Below are 22,475 nucleotides of genomic sequence, written 5' to 3'. Positions count from 1 at the left end.
AAGAAGTCATTTGTAAAGTCACAATTAGTTTGTCTTCTATAGAACTATGAATGTGCTAACGGTATGTTGTTGATTTCATCGTTTGAACCCTGAAAATGTCTTTATGTGATCTGTTGAGTTGAGTTGAGTTTGGGTTTATTTGGAACATGCATGCATAAAACATGAGACATGACAGTTTCTCTATTCAACATATTCGAAAGGGAGTAGGAAGAAGCAGAGCTTATTTAATCCTACCCCCTTTCCTTTACATAGCAGTTGCTAAAACCTTTGTTCACTTCCTGTTCTCAATATATTCACAATATACTCCATAAGTAATAACAATACAAATAAATAAATAATAATACTTGGTGAAGTAAGTTATATTTTGATTTAAAACAGCAATACATTCCAACCAGATTTCATTGGAATTAAAATTAACAAATAACCCCCCCCCCCCTCCCCCCCCCAAAAAAAATCACCTTATTTCTAGGGAGGGCATTTATTTTGGGACGATGTTAATATCTGCCTGGATTTGCACCTGTGCGTTACCTGATAACTAATCTGGCTTCCTGCTAGGGGTGGATGTTTACAGTCAGGACATTTCATTTCAAGCTTCACCGCTCTGGTGTGGTCCAGTCGGCCAAATGATTCAAAGTTAAAAGCTACTAAAAGTCCTCTTGTGGATCTGGCCGCACCGGGGCCTTGTCTTCACCCAAATAGCTTTCCAAAAATTGGGTTTGAAGTTTGTAGGCCTAATAAATCTAAATAAAGCGATTAAATATGACATCATTTGACATCATAATTGCCTTGGGAAATCAGTTACAGATGCATTCATATGCCATCTTCCAATCCATAATGTTACAACAATTGGTCATTATTTTGAATGACGTTTAATTATTTTTAATAATGTAGCTGCCTGGATCAATCAATGTCGTTAACAAATAGTGAGTAATGGTTGCTCCAGTTATCATAGAACCCCCCCGGAAGGATTTAAAAAAAAATTTTTTTTTAACATCATTTAGAATTACACGACTGACATTAATAATGTATCACATGTGTGACCAGAACCAGCTATTATCCTTTAAATCTGCATTGTTCATCACATCATACCAGTTGTGAGGCTCCTGACTAATGCACAGCTTTAATGATGCTTTTATTTTAAGATGGTTTATTGAATCGTACGTTTATGGAAAGCAGTTCACGGGTTTTTTTTGCAGGGAAGCTGTAGTTTGAGGGCCAGTGTTGCCTTAAGAAAGCAGGCATGCTGGAAGTTTAAGCAGGGGGTTTTCTGTGCAGTGGAAGAATGCTCTGGGAGGGACTTGAACAGATTACAGGGGAAATAACTTTGCTGGCTGGAACGGGACTCTTAAGCCCGGAAAACAAGCTGCCAATTTAAAAAGTGACATGCTGAATAATATAATTTATAATTTATGAACTGAACTTAGTGAATCAAAACAGTGTCAAAGTCCTAGAACTGTCTTCGACAAAAGTTTTTCACAGTCAATTCTAAATTGTTTGGTTTCGCTCATCATCCACAATAAATTGAATTTATGGCTTGTTTTAAGAGAACTAAACTGATGATGATATGTAGTAGTTTATCCTGACTGGTCATTAATTGTCAGTAATGTCACATGGATGTGCTCTAAAAATATACGTCAATATAAAAAATGTCCTATATGTGACTTTTTTCACCTCAAAACAAGGTTAAGGCGCAGATTGTGAGGTCCTCGGCAGGGCCGGCCCGTGGCATAGGCCGTATAGGCAAATGCTAAGGGCGCCGTCCATCAGGGGGCGCCACGCCAGTGCCACAAATGTTGGAGAAAAAAAAAAGAAAAAAGTTGGTACTATTATTTCTAAATACAAAAAATAATCCCACGTTAATTAAAATGCAAAGTAAAGCCTATTTAATAGAAATATTATTTGTTACAACATTACGCCCTTCCCCCATCCCCCCGCACGGTGCGCCCCCTCCCTTCCCGTATCATGACTCTTTTTGGACGTCTCCACATCAAAAAATCAACACAGGATGTCAAAACGGCCAAAACTGTCAGGTGCCCAGGGAAGAAAAAAGAGAAAAGAAGAGGAGGGGAAACTAGAAAAAGACAGAGGTAGCAGGTAGGGAACGTTAGCCTACATGAAATTATTTGTCTGTTACAGAATGTGATAGTAACCTGGCTTTTTAGCATTAAGCTAATGTTACATGATTCAGCAATTGCTCATCAATAAATAGCTAGTTCTGTTTTAACGTTGGGTTAATATTGTGGAGGGGGCTAAATTGTTATGAAAAATAATAATGTAATGTTAGGTAATTACAGTACTCCCACCTAACATTCCTCAGGGACATTTGTACTAGATCTTTTAAGCAGGTGTTTTTTGTTTACATTGTTATTGCCTTCTGGTTAGCTAATGTTTGCCCTGCAGGTAATAGTCACCTTTCCACCCCTTTATATATTAGGTTTAGTTGTAAGCCTAGTTGTTAAAATGCACATCATTAATGTTAATTAAGCAATATCATATGAGAGGGAAGGCTGTTTTTTAATTTGAGCACTGCTGTGATTCGGTTAAAGATAATCATAACATAACATTCTCATATAATATGTTAATTTGCTTTCCTTAAGTAAAAAAAAAGGTCAAAGACAAAGCTATTTGGTTTCTTGTGAGTATATACACTTCACTGCCGATGTGGGGGGGCGCCACCTAAAATCTTGCCTAGGGCGCCAGATTGGTTAGGGCCAGGCCTGGTCCTCGGCATTGGCGCAGCACCAAAAGGACATCAAATTTGACTGAATAGAGGAAGTAAACATAATACCAGCGTTTCTGGATGTGATCTTGCGGAAGGATCATTACCTTTTCCAAGAGGAGCGGAACACCTCCAGGGCGAGGTGGTTTGTCTCTGCCCCAGGTCCAATTTCCGGCGGTCAGAGCACGGCGAGCTGTGTCTGACAACAGCACATCCTCAAGAGCCTCAATACTATTAGTAAAATATTCTTGTTTGCAAACAAATGGATTTTATATAATAATAAATGTGGGAAGTAAAAATACGCCAACTGATTTTAGAGATGTGACGTCACACCATGAAGCAGTGACTGCTCTGAGAAAGTCTGAACTGACAGCCAAAACTAAGATTTATCTCTTACTCTCCAAAAAAAATATTTTTCCTCAAACAAGATTCTTTTTCTAATATTTTTAAAAATGCATGATGAATTAATGAATTCTCTCAACTCACATGCTGCATGCTCTACCCCAGCAGGTATCAACTCACCTCCCTCCCACGCAGGATGAGAGAATATTAATATACTTTTTATGAAGTATGCGGCCTAACATCAATTATGTAGCATTCAAACCTCGGGCTTGTTAAAAATAATGTTGCTATTTCTCACCTTTTGTTTTTCAAAGCTGTCTAGTGAGATTTTAATTTGATAGGTTAGGGCAGAGGTCGGCAACCCAAAATGTTGCAAGAGCCATACTGGACCAAAAATAAAAGATAAAAAATCTGTCTGGAGCCGCAAAAAATGTAAAGTCTTATATAAGTCCTATAATTAAGGCAACACATGATGTAAGTGACTATATTAGCTATATTAGCCTACTATCAAAATGACTATGTGTCGCAGGCCGACGCAAATCTTCGATGACAGAAATTTTAAAATGTAATATTTATTCTACACATTTTTACAACATTGGAAAACATTACTAAAACACAGGCTTCTCAGAGGGTGATATAACTCCTGGAAATTACTGGCTTAGAATGGCCAAAGGTAAATGTGTGTGTTCAAGTTGAAGTAAACGGGAACTGCAAATGAAATTACCTCAAATATACCCCAAATACAAGGCATGGTGATGCATTATGTACATACAGCTAGCATAAATAGCATCTTAGCATTGATTAGCTTGCGGTCATGCACTGACCAAATATGCCTGATTAGCGCTCCAACAAGTCAATAAAATCAACAAAGCTCACCTTTGTGCATTCACGCACAGTATAAAAAGTTTGGTGGACAAAATGAGACAAAGAGGGAGTAGCATAAAACACATCTTTCTGTGGCAGCGTCGGAGAAAGTTGTACATGTAAACAAACTACAGTGCGTTCAAGGACTTCCGAAATTAGTAGGACAAAATGGCGCGCCCCAAATACTCTCATCAGTGAAGCATGTTTATTACAAACAGTGGGATTTCTAACAATTAGGAAGTTTTTTGTCTTGTTCGTCCTCCTACAGAAACCATATTAAAGCAAAAAATATATTTATTTCCTCATCTTTTTCCATTTTTCATACATTTTTTAAAAAGCTCCAGGGAGCCACTAGGGCCGGCGCTAAAGAGCCGCTTGTGGCTCGAGAGCCGCGCGTTGCTGACCCCCGGGTTAGGGAGTCATATTTGTTTAAATGTGTGCTATTAAACAAAGCCCCTTCTTCAAATGTCCCATAACTCAAACTTATCTTAAGAGGATGACTATGTTTTCCTAATACTGTATTAACTGTGATGTCCTTTACCTTTACCTTTACCTTTCAGATTTAACCAGGAGCGTCAGCCTATCCGAAAAGGAACTGAAAGAGGCTCGCCTAAAGAGTCACATCATTGCTGCTCAGCTCACTGTGCCTTCCAACTCCAGCTCCAGAGGCGTGCAACTCTTCAACCGCCGCAGGCAGAGAGTCACCGCCTTTACTCTGGAAAGCAGCGGAGAGGTGTCGAAGGACAACATCGGCAGGAATGTGAAAGACAACCCCTCATGTGACAAACTGACATGGGCAGAGAGAAGTCGTGAGGAGAAAGATAGAGACTTGAACTATAAGAATTGTACTACTATCAAGCCGCCCTTAGTGCCTACTGGGAATCTACCTGGAGCAGGTGATAACATGGAAGAGCAAGGTGACCATTATCAAAAAGAAGATGACACTGAGCACACTTTTATGCAAGACAGACATTTCCTCCCTGTAAAGGAGGTGGAGGAGCAAGAAGATGAGGACGGGGACGACAAAGTCAAGAATGAGCTCCCACCTGGAAGAGAAAACATTAATCCAATTGTCATGAGTCTTGTTGAAAGTGAAACAGAGACAAATGAAGGTCACACGGTGCCATCTCCTCTGGGAAAACTTCCCAATGGCTGCCATAGTACTGATGGACCTCAGAGGATATTTGTCTCTACATCGAAGCAGAACACTATCATCAATCGCACTGCCAGGCCTTTTTTCTCACCGCTGACGGTGCAATCCCAAGAGGCCACCAGTCCCGTCATAGAGAGCCTCCCTGCTCCTTCTGCCTTTACTGCTCCCCAGCCAGTGGCAATGTCACCGCCACCACCTCCTCCTCCGGAATATCCCACACCTCCCCTACCAGCCTTCACAAACAAGCCTCCAAAGACTGAATACTCCACACCACCTGTCATGTCTCAAACCCCCTCTCTTCCACCCCAATTCCCTGTATCTACTGCATCTCAGACTGCTGCTTCGATCCAAGTACCGCATTATGGACCCCCCACAGCCCCAAAGCCTTTTAGCTTTGTTCCCCAACCCTTTGTGGAAAGAAAGTCAACACCGCCGATAAAAACAGGAATACTTGAGGATAATTCTACCAGACGAGCAAGTAAAAAGTCAATGTTCACGTTCAAAGAGAAGGCGGTTGTAGCACCTAACCCTGAGCTGCTCTCTTTAGTGCAGGGGGTGGATGAAAAGAAGAAACATAGACACAGAGGTGTGCCTGAACCATCATCTGAGGAGGAGTTATTGGCCCTTGGGGCAGAAGCATCCAACTTTCTTGCAAAAGAGGAAGACGATGCTGAAGAAGCCAAAGCTCCAGAATGGACCTCCTGTCTTAAGAGCTCCAGAACGTACACAAGGGTAGAGCATAAACCAGAACACACCCTGAATGATGCATCGGGAAAGGGTGCAGAGCTGTTTGCCAAGCGTCGGTCCAGAATGGAGAAATATGTAGTTGAGACTCAGAACCCAGGTCACCATATAAGATCGCCGTCTCCGACAATGTCTCTGCCACCATCTTGGGTTTACCCATCAAACATGCCAGGTAGGGTCAAGGCTATTGCTAAAAACTCAGATATGTGTGCTCAGCTTGCGCACAACATAAAGATTCAACAAAACACCAAGCCAAAACCAAGACAAACACCAGCATCAGAACAGATTCAAGAGGTGCCTCCTCTAGAGAATGGTTGCTCCAAGATAGAGATGGACTTGTCAAGACACCGGCCCTACCAGCTTAATTCTTCCCTCTTCATACTGAAGCCTGTCAAGGACCCGTTGAGTACACTACCCAAAGGAGCACCACAGTCCAGGCACCAGATGTCACCTCAGTTGTTCTCTAGACAGACTTCCTTGCCCAACAACCCTGTCTCTCACTTTAGCGTCCCGTGTAAATCTCCCTCACTCCCTCTTAGCCACACCACAGGAGCAGTGTATCCAGCATCAAGTCCAGCTTGTGGGCAGCCATCAGCCGCTTTTTCTCCAGGCCGTGTGTCATCTCCTCGGATGGGAATTCAAGCACCGAGGCCAAGATTTTCTGCCAAAAAGGCAGGGCTTGAACCACAGGTGTGGAGGCCATTTATCTTTTAAGAAGTGATCTGGCTTATAGCGTTTCTACTAAACTTACACCTTCACTTGCTTCTTCCTGTGTCTCTACTTTCTTTTAGCTATTTTAATCCAAATATTTTATTAGCCATATGTTTAAACAGTTACTTGTCCAGCAGGGTCACACGTTTTAGATTTTATATGCAATTTAGGCATTCACCAAAAGAACAATTTGTATTAAACTGCTAATTACCCAGGATAACACCTATAAAGAAGTTTCCTTAGTTCAAATATAAATCAGATGAGTTTTCATGTCTGATGCTGCAAGCCATCGGACTCCCATCTTGAGTACGTAAATAAAATGAATAACTCTCCCCTTTTCCCACTGTTTCTTTCAGTTATTTGAGAAACAGGGTGATGCTGGTACAAAGCACTCCGACAAATGTGGCATCTGCTTTATGAGCAATGATTTGCAATTTAATGCCTCTCACTGACACAAAAATGCAGCCAGAGAGCTCCTTTTATGTCTTTATATCTTCAGGGTGATTTGCTCTGCTCACCACACTTTTTTTTTTTACTCCAAATTTTGCTGCATACTTGGATTCTTTGATGTTTCCCATCTGCAGCCTGCATACTAATTTGCTTCTTATAGGACCTCCATCTAAATTGTTTTCATGACTTCAAGCAGCAATTTCAGAAGTGTTTGTTCACAGGAAATAATCAGTCGCTGTTGATTCAGTCTACACGGTTTGCATGTCTGTTTCACTTCATAAACCTTCATTCACTGTCTATTCTAATTGTGTTTTTGTGTTTTAGCTGAATCGTTTCTTCTCTGATTAAAGCTTTATGCACTCTCTCGCCTGTGACCTTGTTCTCCTTTTTCTAATTTCATATTTTCACTCAAGCATTCATTTCACTTTTAATGTGTCACTTTCTTGCCTTTTCTTGCTGACAGTGCATCACACTCATAAATAATTTGTCTCTGATAATCTTGTACATTACTGTATTGTATTACATCAAAGACAACTGGCATTGTGCTTGACACTTTGATACATTTTACAAATCGAGGGTACGAATTACATTGTTTACCCTTGATCTTACTGGTCATGAGAGGCTCAAATTACCTTTTACCTGTCCATCCATCCATTTTCTACCACTTGTCCCTTTTGGGGTTGCGGGGGGTGCTGGTGCCTATATCAACTGCATTCGGGCGGAAGGCGGGGTACACCCTGAACAAGTCGTCACCTCATCGCAGGGCCAACACAGATAGCATTTAAAAAGTCCTAAACTTGTAAATAATCTTAACATAACATTGTCTTTCAACTTTTTCAAAGTTTCAAATGAATTCTTAGTCTTCAAGATTAATTGTTGTGTTTATTGGGGTTATCTTATGTGGGCTTCAGCCAACAAACCTCATCTTGCCACAAAGGTCACATAACTGTAACATGAGAAACTCACATAAAACTAGGTCGACAAGGGCTTATTGGCCAGGCTTATTGCAGAAACACATGTCAGAAATTTAAATTCATAGTGATGACCTGAATGCTAAGGTTCTAGTAAATGTAATTTACAATCCCTTTATCTTAGAGTGGAATAGGCCCTTTCATATATAGTTGAATGTGTACTGTCATGTTGCCAATGTTATGAATTATTGTGTGTATGTACAGTAAAAGTTATGTTTGTTATGGTCCAACAGAAACCGAAGGAGTTCTACACAGTTGAACCCCCCAGTGACACACAGCTTGGCCTCACCAAGAAGTCCATCAGCACAGATGGTCCAACATGGACGTCCAGCCTTCAAATTAACCGCCCCTCCTCAACCACTCCCATCCGATCGGTCACTTCCCCTGTTCCATTTTCCAGTAGTAGAAGCCAGTCTCCAATGGGTCACCAAAATGTCAAGCTTTCCACGCTTTCATCCGTTTCCAGGCTACTCCAGACATCCACATCTCCATGCTCCCCCCCATGGGGATCAAGGTGCCAGTCCCCAATGGTTGGCCAGAATGCCCAATTTAACACCAATCCATCTGCTCATGATTACAAGCCCCAAACATCAAATTCTTCTCGTTCTCTTCCGTGGGGTTCAAGATGCCAGTCCCCCGTAGTCAACCCGAAATCTTCAAATGCTCAGCAAATTTTATCTAGAACATCTACAAGCACCTACCCACTCTCTCCACCTAGGGGATCTAGATGCCAGTCCCCTGTGGTGGGCATTAGTAGCCACTTCTCTACCTTCTCCTCAGTTTCTTCATCCAGACCTTTTCAAACATCTGCAAATGCATCTCAGCATTCTCCTCCTTGGAGTCCAAGGTGTCAATCACCAACGACCATTCAGTCTTCTAGACCTTCCAAACCAGTGACAACCACTTCTCATGTCTCTCCACCTTGGGGCTCACGCTCCCAGTCGCCTGCACTTTCTCATAGTAGTGTGTCCTTCCCTTCTGCTCACCGTCTGTCTATATCCTCTGCATCCTCTCCTCTACCCCTACCAAGGGACAGTCGCTGTATGTCTCCAGTCAATAATAATCTCGACTCCAAGGCCAATCATCGGATCTTGGCAAAGAACATCATTAATGCAGCCAAACGTAAAAACAGCCCTTCTCCAGGTGCACTGAGCGGTCACAGTCTTCCCATATCACCTGTGGGATTTTCCCACCATGGCTATGATTGCAAACCTCCCATTAACTCCTTTCAGTCACAGCCATTGGGTGCCCGGTCGCCAACATTCACCAGTCCCCCACCAACACCAACGCAGAGGATCTGCTCACCTGTGAGGTTCTACAACACACGCTCCCTCACTGATTCTGACGCCTCCATTGAGTCAGAGGACTCGGGCCTGCGGTCACCTGGCATGCATTCTTACAATACTTGTCCCCGCGGCTGGGGTGGAAGTTTGAGGGTAAAGAAAAGCGCCATCTCTACTGACCTGTAAGATCCTGATATTTGCTTCCATAGACTTGACTGGCATTAGACTTTTCTTAAACACACACAATTACAGACACAGATCTTGGGCCATGAAAATGTTGTTTCATAATGCAATTAGTATTGTATCTTATGCTCTTACAATGACAAGAACAAGCTTTTTACATACAGTTGTGGTAGCTTGTACGCTTCCAGCATACCAAAAGTGCACACTCAAAATAACCAAAGATATTTTTTTGTATTCACTTTAAATGTTATACTTTGCAGGCTCACAACATGCATACCTGGCTATAGCTCATTAGCATTGATAGATTAGTTTTGAATGTTATAATCATTGTTTACTGGCCTGACAAGAGTCAACACGCAAATACTTTTACATTTCAAGACACAACAAATGCTTGAAGTGAGTAATGTGTAAAACAAACTAATAAACTGTACGCTACTTTAATGAAACATTTTCATTTTACTGTTCACCACATATTGGAGACTGTTCATTTTTATCATACCGTAATTGGTAATCACAAATGACTGAAGAATTTATCGCAGACTGCTATTCTAGTTAATAGAAAATTGCAATACATAGTGCAGTAACCAGTGTAACGTAGCGTACGTGTTTCTTGTTGTACTGCCTTTATTCAAATGAATGTACATTTTGCAGCGACGCAGCAGGCACCAAGAAGGTAGTAATGGGAGTTGAAAAGGGATGTGAATCATTGATACGCCAATTCGATTAAACTAGAAGATCTCCTTTTGCTATATTTGCAATGAACTTGTTTTATATGATTTCCTAGATTTTCAAATGCTGTCTGTTGACCTGCAAGTTTAGGGGTTTAAGAGACTAGTATTCATAAGGAATGAATGGGCATTTGACTAATTTAGCTTGACTATTGGGGAAAATCAAAGATCAATCAATTGGTTCTTGATTTCTAAATATTATTTATTACGATAATATCGGATTATCTTGGATTAACTCTTGTTAACGATAGTGTTGTATTGAGTAAAATAATGCTGCCTGAAGGGAACGTAGTGCAACTTCCTATATGAGAGCCAGCTACCGTGGACATTTGTGTTTTGCATAACAGTGCTTTTTTTTTTTTCAAAAATGTGTAGCTCTGACAAAATAAATAGAACAAATACAAATGTCCAGGGCAGAGGAGGCAACGTTTATTAGACCACAAACTAGTTGAGACTGATTCAACAGCGCCTTTACTGGTGGTAGCTAAATAGTGCACCCTATTTTGATTCAAAATGACAATCCATTCAACAAAATCAACAAAACAAGTTGATCAGATTATTCAAGATAATTGTGATGCATTATTTTATTTTTTTTTAAATTTGATAACAGTGACAAACAAAAAAGAAAATGTCTTAATATTTCAATTTGTCATTAACTAGAAATACACCATGCTTTGCCTTTAAATTCTGAGTTTCCTCTTACAGGCATCATGATCTGCACTTCCTCTCCCTTTCATTCCAGTTAAGAATAGTTCATTTCTGTTTTGATTGTCTTCAATGTCAAAATAGTGATGGTAACAGCACAATCCAGCTCACAGACAAAATGGATGCAGTTGGCCAAACATGTGGCTGCCTTCTGTTTTAAGCATCCACATGCTGCAAACTATTCTTACACCATTGCCATATTGCCCAGTCATGTGTCAGCAAACACAGCCGATCACACACCTGAGCGTGTTTTGAGAGACAAGGACACCTGCGTGGTGTTGACCTTCAGCAGGATTAAACCCATCACTGTCATGGATCGGTTTCAGCAACTATTGCTGACACCCTAAAGACGGAGCATATTGCAAGTTAGACTTTTGCGAGCATTGCTTTTTGGAACTGCATTTTTATACAACTATACGTTCCATAATTGCATGATGTCGGACATTCGATGAATAATAAAGTGATGACACACAAGTGAAGGCCCGGGGCGTTCTTTCTCTCCATTAGACCATTTCATAATCCAAGATTAAAATCATGCTATTTTATCTTCTTCATGAAGGCCCATGTGTATTTATAGTGAAAGTCAGCCCTGCAACGTGATTCAGTTATTTGTGTGTCCTACTATAAACTTATGCTATAATACTTTAACTGGTCCTTAACAGATCTAATGAAACCTCCAAAGCCTTTTGGATAATTATCTACTGATCAGTTTGAGATAAATGGAGAACAGATGAAAAAATGTGATTTGCCACTGCTGCCAACTATGAAATGTTGCTGTTTTTTTTTATGTGGAAGTTGTTTACATACTTTGTGAAATGTGTTGGGCCAGAATGTCCACACATAGTCCAATTTGACATTCATCTCAGGTTCCTAGACTGCCATCTGTAGGACCTCAGACAGAAGTTCAAATGGCAAACACTCATTTTTGAAAGTTCACAATATCAGTGTTCAACCACCACGTTGGAAAAAGCAGGGTTTTTTCTCAAGGACCTTCTTATATTAAAAATTTATTTTTGTTATTTGTACTACTATGGATGTCATGGGATTCACAATTTGAAGATTTCAACCCTGTTTTCATATTATTATAATTAACTTTAAAACATGAACAGTAAAAAGACACAGGAACAGTCTAAATGGACCCAATTTGTTTAAACCCCCCTCAAAAAACAGATAATTGGTTTAACTTTAACAGATCAATAACAATTGTGTTATTTACCGCCTCCTAAAATAACTATAAAATGGTGTTAGTCTTAATCAAGCCTTGGCTACATACATACATTTATTTGCAAGCACCAAGCTGCAAACACATGGCACCTATAGTGACACTGGCTAAGAATGCCTATTTTATTGACCTAGTGGTTTGTAGTCTTAGTTATGCACTTTTTATTGACTTCATTCATATACTGCACAAACAAATTGTTGACTCCCAACCTATAGCTTGCAGACCAACTGGGGATCCCCGGAAACCAGTTTGAGAATCTGTGAGGTAGTACACTTGTTTATAAAATGCCATTGGGCAAACATAAAGGTTTACATACATACAAAATATTGTTATTATTTAGGGGGGTAACTATTTGTTTCAACAGTGATTCGATTGGGAATTTGTGGTTGCCGATACGATTTCGAGACTTGAAATTGATTTGGTAACTTTTTGGCAATACAAGTCAACCAGTGTGACTGTGAAATAAATACTGGACACTGCAGGTGAAGTCTCTTTTATTTCTGTTGTTTCTTGTTAGGGAATTTTGTATAAATAAATTATAAATGCAAACAAGCAAGTAAACAAATAATGGCCAATGCATTCACATTTTATTTGAATATAGTGCAACCAACACTTTAGGTTAAATTAACAACAGAAGACCTTTTCTGCACACATTTTCAATATTTAAGAAATGTTCAATTTCAACAACAGCAAACAACATTTCAACAGCAGATTTACCTGCTGAATAAAGTTCCCCCTCTCATACATACAGTATTTGTTTTCCACCCTGGCGTCGCCAATAAAGCACAACATGTATGCGCCCTTATCCCGGTTGATGGTGTTGCCCCCTGGCTTCCTAATTTCCATACCCTCCTTCATAAATATCTTGTATTTACTTATTTCTAAAAAAAAAATCACTTTTCCGTCGGTGTGTCACTGAAACGTGCTCCACTGTCACCTCTGTTGTGTCGGCGACATCCTTTCTGGCCAAAAAATGCATTGCGTGTTTTTGTTATGGTATTGTGTCGTTTGTATTTGTTGTGGCTTTTGCAATCGGGCTGCAGCTGAAACGGTTTGTGCGTAATTTATAATATTGTCTTCAGCCTTTGCATTTGCTATGACCTTTCTCAGCCACCGTAGCTATCCGCCATTTTTGTTTTGATGACGCAACAGACGGGCGGTGAGTTTTGAATAATGTTTAACGTTTTTATCTTTTTTTTTTTTTTTTAATGTCCTGTCCAGCTTCTCAGGCAAGTCATATTGTTGATGTAGATGCCTATATCGGCTGTTCAGATTAACTTTACAAAAGAGAAGTGTAGGATACTTCTCTTGTTGCCTTATTTGTATTTGACTTTATTAAATGTATTTATATTATCATTTGGTGCAGCCGGGCCAAAGCAGGAGAGAAAGAGAAAAAAAGGAAGACAGAGGGGGAAATTGTGGGGACAAGAGGGGGATAAGACAGAGAGACAAAAACAACAACAGCAAACACAACAATAACAACAACAACAACAACAATAGAGCAACATCAGCAAATACGACATGTACAAATATGATGGTAGAAGTGATAGCAAATAAGCAGTTAGCGAAAAATAAAAAATAATACAGAAACGACAATGAGCATTATTACACTACAAATGGAGCAATACAGATACTAATAGAAATAGCGCTAATGATAATGAATAATACCAATAATTTACCTTTATTATCAACAATGCAGTTGTTCAAATGCAACAATACATATACGTAATGATAACTAGAGATACGAAAGAATGCAGAAAAATGGAGGGGAAGAAAGAGAAGCAACCTATATTAACCTTGTAGATTGTTATAGTAACAATAGCTTAAAGGCCTACTGAAACCCACTACAACCGACCACACAGTCTGATAGTTTACATATCAATGATGAAATCTTAACATTGCAACACATGCCAATACGGCCAGGTTAACTTATAAAGTGCAATTTTAAATTTCCCGGTAAATATCCGGCTGGAAACATCTATGTATGATGACGTTTGCGCGTGACGTCACGGATTGAACGGAAGTATTGGGACACCATTATGTCACAATACAAACAGCGTCTGTTTTCATCGAAAAATTCCACAGTATTCTGGACATCTGTGTTGGTGAATCTTTTGCAATTTCTTTAATGAACAATGGAGACAGCAAAGAAGAAAGCTGCAAGTGGTATCAGTGTATTAGCGGCTGGCTACAGCAACACAACCAGGAGGACTTTGAGTCGGATAGCAGACGCGCTATCCGACGCTAGCCGCCGACCGCACCAATGATCGGGTGAAGTCCTTCGTCGCGCCGTCGATCGCTGGAACGCAGGTGAGCACGGGTGGTGATGAGCAGATGAGGGCTGGCGTAGGTGGAGAGCTAATGTTTTTAGCATAGCTCTGTCGAGGTCCCGTAGCTAAGTTAGCTTCAATGGCGTCGTTAGCAACAGCATGGCTAGGCTTCGCCAGGCTGGACAGCATTAACTGTGTGGTTACAGGTCCAGGGTTTGGTTCGGTGTCTCCTGATAGTAGAAGTAATAGTGGTATTGTTGATCTTCTGTCTATCCTTCCAGTCAGGGGCATGTTTCTTTTGTTTCTATCCGCAGTTAAGCACGATGCTGTCACGTTAGCTCCAAAGCTAAAGTGCTTCACCGATGTATTGTCGTGGAGATAAAAGTCACTGTGAATGTCCATTTCGCGTTCTGGACTCTCATTTTCAAGAGGATATAGTATCCAAGGTGGTTTAAAATACAAATTATGTGGGAGCGTAGGTACCTATGTATGTATGTATGTCTGTATATGTGAATCTGTATGTACAATACATTTGACTCCCAGTGTGTGGGGGAGCCAGAGTACGGCCCAAGCCCCCAGAGTGCCCAACCCACAAACAGCAAGTGTGGCGCCCAGGGAACCAGGGACCACCGCTCCCACGCAGCCAGGCCGGCCAGCGACAGGAACCCCAGAGCCAGGCCCACCGCGCTGCCCGTAAGAGCCAGCAGCAGGCCGCAGACAGACGCACCCGGCAGAGGACAAAGCACGAGAAAAGCAGGGGACAGCCAGACCCTAAGCCAGCGAGAGACCCCACCCCAGACGGGCAGAAAGGCGGGGCGCCCCCACGAGCCCACCCCCCATCCCCGGAGAGCGCAGCGAGGCCCGCCCCCGGCCACCCCACTCAAATCGGCCGCCGCAGGACCACCCAGCACGGGGCCACGGGAACCACCCACCCCACCCGAAGGGACCCCAACGATGGAGATGGAGCAACCAGCAACCGCCCTGTCGAGTCCCCCCCCTGAGGGAGGGGAAAATAAAAAATATTAATTTTAAAAATAAAAAAATAAAAATAAATAAACCAAATAAAAACAATTAAAAAAAACGTTCTTATCATTAAAAGTGCTAAAAGTTAAATCAAGTCTGCCGTTCTTAAATCCAAAATTTTCCGTTTTAAAACAATTTTGGATCCACACCTATCTTCTTGAAGGCTAACTTGCCAAGCACAGATAAATGTAGTTGAATCTAAGAAATATAGATCGATGCATCGATTAATCGTCACAACCCTTTCATTATAGTGGCTGTTGTTTACAGTCTTGTTTACCTGCACTGCATTTGCTGTACTGTTTCCAGTACAGTGGAATTCCTTTCTTTTTTTTTATTTAAAAGGATGGGCAAAATATCCAAGCACGTTTCTGCATTATCAACTCCTTATAATTAATACACTAAACAGGAGACTGAAATGCTACTTTGAGTTTAATGTAGACTGTGAAAGCACTAATTATTCTCAGTACGGAAAATAAGGTTATGGATTGGACTCTCACATTATGAACTAGATCCACTCGACATCAATTGCACCGGTCGCCCAGATGGGGTGGGTCCCCACATCTGCGGTCCCCTTCATGGTTTCTCATTGTGCCCATTGGGTTGAGTTTTTTCTCGCCCTGATGTGGGATCTGAGCCGCGGATGTCGTTGTGGCTTGTGCAGCCCTTTGAGACACTTGTGATTAAGGGCTATAGGAATAAACTTCCATTGATTGATTTTTACCACCTGGAAAACATTGCTAAAATCAGAGGAATAATGTCTAAATCAGACTTAAAGAGGCTAATCCACGCCTTTGCCTCCAGCAGGTTAGGCTACTGTAACGGCCTTCTCGCCGGCCTCTCTAAACGAGCTGTAAAGCAGCTGCAGCACATCCAAAATGCTGCTGCTCGAGTCCTGACTAGAACCAGGAAATATGAGCATATTATTCCAGGGCTCAGGTCACTGCACTTCAAAACAGCTCTGCTTGTGTACAAGTCTTGTCATGCAGGTCTTGTACCAAAGTACATCCCTGACATGTTAGAGCCACAGGAACCATCTGGAGCTCTGAGAACGTCAGGGAGTGGTCTCCTGATGGTGCCCAAAGTCAGGACCAAACATGGTGAGACTGCGTTTTACTTTTATGCTCCTAAAGATGTAACGTTGGCCATTATCAAATCCCGGCTAGAAACACTCTTTTTTAATTGTGCATATGACTACTGAAAGTATTTAATCTACACTTTTTGATTTTAATTTGATGTTATTTAATGTTTTTAATTTGAATTATGCGTATTTTGTTTTAAATGTTGCCTTTTTGTCATTTTCTTGTGTACCAGTTGTGCTCCATAAGTTAACTTGCCTTGCCTTGCCTAAAACAAGAAATACAAACTATGAACATAATAAAAAAAAAAGAAAAAACCCAAACACTTTGAATGCACATACATAGTACAGGCCAAAGGTTTGGACACACCTTCTCATTTTAATACATTTCTTTATTTTCATGACTTTTTACTAGGGATGTCCGATAATGGCTTTTTGCCGATATCCGATATGCCGATATTGTCCAACTCTTTAATTACCGATACCGATATCAACCGATACCGATATCAACCGATATATACAGTCGTGGAATTAACACATTATTATGCCTAATTTGGACAACCAGGTATGGTGAAGATAAGGTACTTTTTTAAAAAATGAATCAAATAAAATAAGATAAATAAATTAAAAACATTTGCTTGAATAAAAAAGAAAGTAAAACAATATAAAAACAGTTACATAGAAACTAGTAATTAATCAACATTTGTAAAATTAACTGTTAAAGGTTAGTATTATTAGTGGACCAACAGCACGCACAATCATGTGTGCTTACGGACTGTATCCCTGGCAGACTGTATTGATATATATTGATATATAATGAATATTAATAACAGAAAGAAACAACCCTTTTGTGTGAATGAGTGTAAATGGGGGAGGGAGGTTTTTTGGGTTGGTGCACTAATTGTAAGTGTATCTTGTGTTTTTTATGTGGATTTAATTAAAAAAAAACAAAAAAAAACCGATACTGATAATAAAAAAAACGATACCAATAATTTCCGATATTACATTTTAACGCATTTATCGGCCGATAATATCGGCAGACCGATATTATCGGACATCTCTACTTTTTACCTTGTAGATTGTCACTGAAGGCATCAAAACTATGACACCTGTAAAGTGAAAACCGACTCTTGAAGCTCATCGAGAGAATGCCAAGCGTGTGCAAAGTAGTAATCAGAGCAAAGGGTGGCTATTTTGAAGAAACTAGAATATAAAACATCCATCCATCTATCTTCTAGCGCTTATTCCCTTTGGGGTCGCGGGGGGCGCTGGAGCCTATCTCAGCTACAATCGGGCGGAAGGCGGGGTACACCCTGGACAAGTCGCCACCTCATCACAGGGCCAACACAGATAGACAGACAACATTCACACTCACATTCACACACTAGGGCCAATTTAGTGTTGCCAATCAACCTATCCCCTATAAAACATGTTTTCAGTTATTTCACCTTTTTTTGTTAAGTACATAACTCCACATGTGTTAATTCATAGTTTTGATGCCTTCAGTGACAATCTACAATGGTCATAAAAATAAAGAAAACGCATTGAATGTGAAGGTGTGTCCAAACGTTTGGCCTATACTGTACATTTTTATATAAAATAGACCATAACAAAGGTAAAACAAACTTTTTTTGTATTTGAATAAAGTAAAGGATTTGATTAATTCCCGTTATAATTACATTACACCAGTGTGTGCTGTATATGTAAGACACAATTTCCACGCCTCAATTGCATGATAAAAAGGGAGAGAAACTGGGTTTGGTCATTTTCCAAGTGGGAGTCTGGTTTTGAGACACAAGAGGCCGCTCTTGAGGTCAAAAAGGCCAAATGCAGCTCTGTGGATTTGACAACTGGGAGCTTTTTATAGAAGAGAACACTACCAAAACATTTAAATAAAACTACTTCAGCAAAAGCTAAATATACCAAACCTAAATACAACAAAGTGTATGATGCAGTCCTCTCATGTGCATATTTTATTGCAACAACACGCCCAAGAACCAATTAAATCTAATCTAATAAGGAATGCTTAGGGAACATGTGAAGTACATAGGTAAAAGTACGATCCAAAACTTTATAAAATATATCTACATTACACTTATTAAAGGTATACAACAATATATTATGAACATATTTCAAACTAAATGTACTGTATGTACTAGGGGTATACAATGTTATAAATGAAAGTGATTATAATTTGGGGTGCAATTATATTGTTAAGTAATGTTATGATTAGTGTTGTCAAACAATAATATTTTAAAATCAGATTATACACACTTGCATTTTGATTAATCACATTAAATCTCTTGCTATTAAGAAAGACTCCAGTATTTCCACACAAATGCACTTTAGTATCAAAATGTCATCCATTTCCTCAAAACTTGGTAACAGTTTTATCTAAAGTTCAGTCTGAGTGTATTTTGGAGTGATTTTTTTTTTTTAATTTGGTAGCGAGCACACCAGTCAGAGTCTCCTCACCCATCTTTGCACTGACGTACGCATTGACCTGATCACTGACCGTTTAACAACCGTTTAGGTAAACATCTGCGGTTAAGGTAAAGGAGCATGCGTAGTCAAAATAAATTGCCTGATTAATCCGTCATTATACATGATTAATGCAATATTTGGGGGGAATTGATCCCATTAGTTTAGGCAGCCCTAGTTATGATGTAAGTAGAGATAGACCAGCTTGTTTAATATTGACGATTACAGGTGGAAAAATGTGTATAAATAGTGCTACATTGATAATGGAGTCAAGTTAGACATCACCAATAACAGGGTTGATTTGCATTTTAGATGCATAGTAATGTGAATAAAAATGCATAAAATTAATAGTGGTTAACTTAAAACTCCATTTAACTACTCCGCAATGCATGTGACGGGATTGTAAACATTCATTAAAAAATAGAATATACCGTGTTATTTTTTTTTCTTGAATACATCTTTGTAAGTACATACGATATAACAATGCGCCAGGAGATATGCCACACAAATTAATTGAAGTAAACATGGTGCCCCCGCGACCCCAAAAGGGACAAGCGGTAGAAAATGGATGGATGGATGTTGGGTCCATTCATGTTCTAATGTTCTATATCAGTGGTTCTCAAACTTGTACCACTTCAGAAACAAACGTAGCTCTCTGTAGAGGTTGCTCTCTAGTGGATTCTTCGGACCACCACATACTGCCACGAGAGCCAGGAATTCAGGGTATAACACTGTTTTATTTTCATAAATATCAAATAGGCTTCTGCTTTCCAGCAAAATGTATTTTCCTCCTGCGTCCGCTCATCAGCACCTCCAACTCCAACAACGTGTCTCGTCCCAGCTGCTGCTAATAAAGGCGACAGGTAATTAGATAACAAGGCCCACCTGGGCTATCCACTCACCTGTCGCTGTCTTCGAGGCCGGTCCTTGCCCCACCCTGTTCCGCGGCAGGCCCGCAGGCCACGCCCCCCTCCACACTCTCCATGTACCCCTATTATGACCGACATTAAAATAATATATCGTAGTAGGCCCAAGTATTCATTTTAAAAAGGCAGAGGTTTTATTTAACACATATATTTAATATTGTTGGCCACTGTAATATTACACACAATTTGAAAAGTAACACTGTGTTTGAAAAGAAGAAAAGAAAACGCTGTACTTTCATCAAGTGATTCTTTGGCGTACCACTAAATCAAGCCTGGGCAATTATTTTACTCAGGGGGCCAGATTTAGATTGAAAAAGTGTGTCTGGGGGCCGGTATATCTATTTTAGGAACACTAATACAAAACCTCACAATAATGATTGAAAGCTAAAAACGTTATGACAGACCGCCTTAAAAAACGGAATGGAATTTGACATTTTTTTTACTGAATGAGACACCCAGAATGTGCATGAAAATAAAGAATGTGGGATTTACAATATTAACTATGAATGATAAAACACTGAATATTGGCAACAGATTTTACAATCAACCGAAACGCAACCAAAATGCAACAAACATAGTGAAAAAAACCCCCACCTACAATCTGAGATATCTCATAGTGACCATAGTAAGTAATTAGATGACCATAGTAACTAATTAGATGACCATAGTAACTAATTAGATGACCATAGTAACTAATATATGATGCAGATTCCAACCATAGAAAGACTTAGTATAGTTGAAGACTTCCGGTCATAAGAAAACATCACTGCACATCATAATGGCAGCTACACTTTCCATCTTAAACATCTAAAACAATTATTTGGGAATGTCCCAATTGAAATGCTCAGCGGGCCGCATGTGGCCCCCGGGCCTTATTTTGCCCAGGTTTACACTAGATGAAGCCCACATACCACTAGTGGTACACGCAACACAGTTTGAGAGTCACTGTTCTATATTATTCCTTTGGGTGTCAAGTTTAAAGATGGTCTAGAAATGTAAATTAAAGCAAATAATGTATCTAAGTAAAAGAACATTTACAAACCAACTATAATACACATTACATCACACGTTTACAGCATTCTATCCTCTTCAACATGCAATAAAGGCCTACTGAAATGATTTTTTTTAATTTAAACAGGAATAGCAGATCCATTCTATGTGTCATACTTGATCATTTTGCGATATTGCCATATTTTTGCTGAAAGGATTTAGTAGAGAAAATCGACGATAAAGTTCGCAACTTTTGCTCGCTGATTAAAAAAAGCCTTGCCTGTACCGGAAGTAGCGTGACGTCACAGGAGCTAGGATTCCTCACAATTCCCCGTTGTTTACAATGGAGCGAGAGAGATTCGGACCGAGAAAGTGATGATTACCCCATTAATTTGAGCGAGGATGAAAGATTCGTAGATGAGGAACGTTACAGTGAATGACTTGAGAGGCAGCGATGGACGTATCTTTTTTCGCTCTGACCGTAACTTAGGTACAAGCTGGCTCATTGGATTCCACACTCTCCTTTTTCTATTGTGGATCACAGATTAGTATTTTAAACCACCTCGGATACTATATCCTCTTGAAAATGAGAGTCGAGAACGCGAAATGGACATTCAGTGCCTTTTATCTCCACGACAATACATCGGCGAAATGCTTTAGCTACGAGCTAACGTGATAGCATCTTGCTTTAACTGCATATAGAAGCAAAAGAAATAAACCCCTGACTGGAAGTATAGATAGAAAATCAACAATACTATTAAACCGTGGACATGTAAATACACGGTTAATGCTTTCCAGGCTGGCGAAGGTTAACAATGCTGTGCTAACGACGCCATTGAAGCTAACTTAGCAACCGGACTGCACAGAGCTATGCTAAAAACATTAGCTCTCCGCCTACGCCAGCCAGCCCTCATTTGCTCATCAACACCCGTGCTCACCTGCGTTCCAGCGATCGGCAGAAGGACGAAGGACTTCACCCGATGCGTTTGGCGACCCGGAGACGTAGGAAGTCAAGGTGAAGTCGGCGGCTAGCGCGGCTAGCGCTCCAACAAACTCCTCCTGGTTGTGTTGCTGTAGTCCGCTGCTAATACACTGATCCCACCTACAACTGTCTTCTTTGCAGCCTTCATTGTTCATTAAAAAAATTGCAAAAGATGTCCAGAATACTGTGGAATTATGAAATGAAAACAGAGCTTTTTGTATAGGATTCTACGGGGTACCAGAACTTCCGTTACTCGGACTTCGTCACGCGCATTCGTCACGCGCATACGTCATCATACCGCGATGTTTCAGCCGGATATTTCCCGGGGATTTTAAAATGTCACTTTATAAGTTAACCCGGCCGTATTGGCATGTGTTGCAATGTTAAGATTTCATCATTGATATATAAACTATCAGACTGCGTGGTCGGTAGTAGTGGCTTTCAGTAGGCCTTTAAAGTCCAAACTTTTTCCACTGAGCGCCGCATTGTACAGTATCAAAATGGAAGTCACCACTTGTTGATTAAACAAGCAAAATATAGAAGGGGCTTCCAACGGGCGGCCTAAGCAGTGTTTGCAATTTTGTCAAAATCACTGTTTAATTGAACCTTATTTACTTTGATTTTGGTTAATGCACGATTATTCCACTCTCACC

At 40.3% G+C, this 22,475-nt stretch overlaps 1 protein-coding gene across 2 annotated transcripts in view; it reads left to right on the top strand.

Moving 5' to 3' along the window:
* LOC133649014 (synaptopodin) overlaps window positions 1-11,569 on the top strand; it is a 56,010-nt gene extending 44,441 nt beyond the window's left edge. For both annotated transcript variants that reach the window (XM_062045677.1, XM_062045676.1), the window contains exons 3-4: window positions 4,486-6,512; window positions 8,188-11,569. In XM_062045677.1, coding sequence (XP_061901661.1) covers window positions 4,486-6,512; window positions 8,188-9,423 — 3,263 coding nt within the window. In that variant the 3' untranslated portion in view covers window positions 9,424-11,569. The remainder of the gene's footprint in view (window positions 1-4,485; window positions 6,513-8,187) is intronic.
* Window positions 11,570-22,475: the final 10,906 nt, after the last annotated feature.

Source organism: Entelurus aequoreus, linkage group LG04 (genome assembly GCF_033978785.1).
Source record: "Entelurus aequoreus isolate RoL-2023_Sb linkage group LG04, RoL_Eaeq_v1.1, whole genome shotgun sequence".
NCBI lineage: Eukaryota > Metazoa > Chordata > Actinopteri > Syngnathiformes > Syngnathidae > Entelurus > Entelurus aequoreus.
The sequence above is the reverse complement of the archived record's forward strand: the minus strand, read 5'-3'. Positions and strand labels throughout refer to the sequence as shown.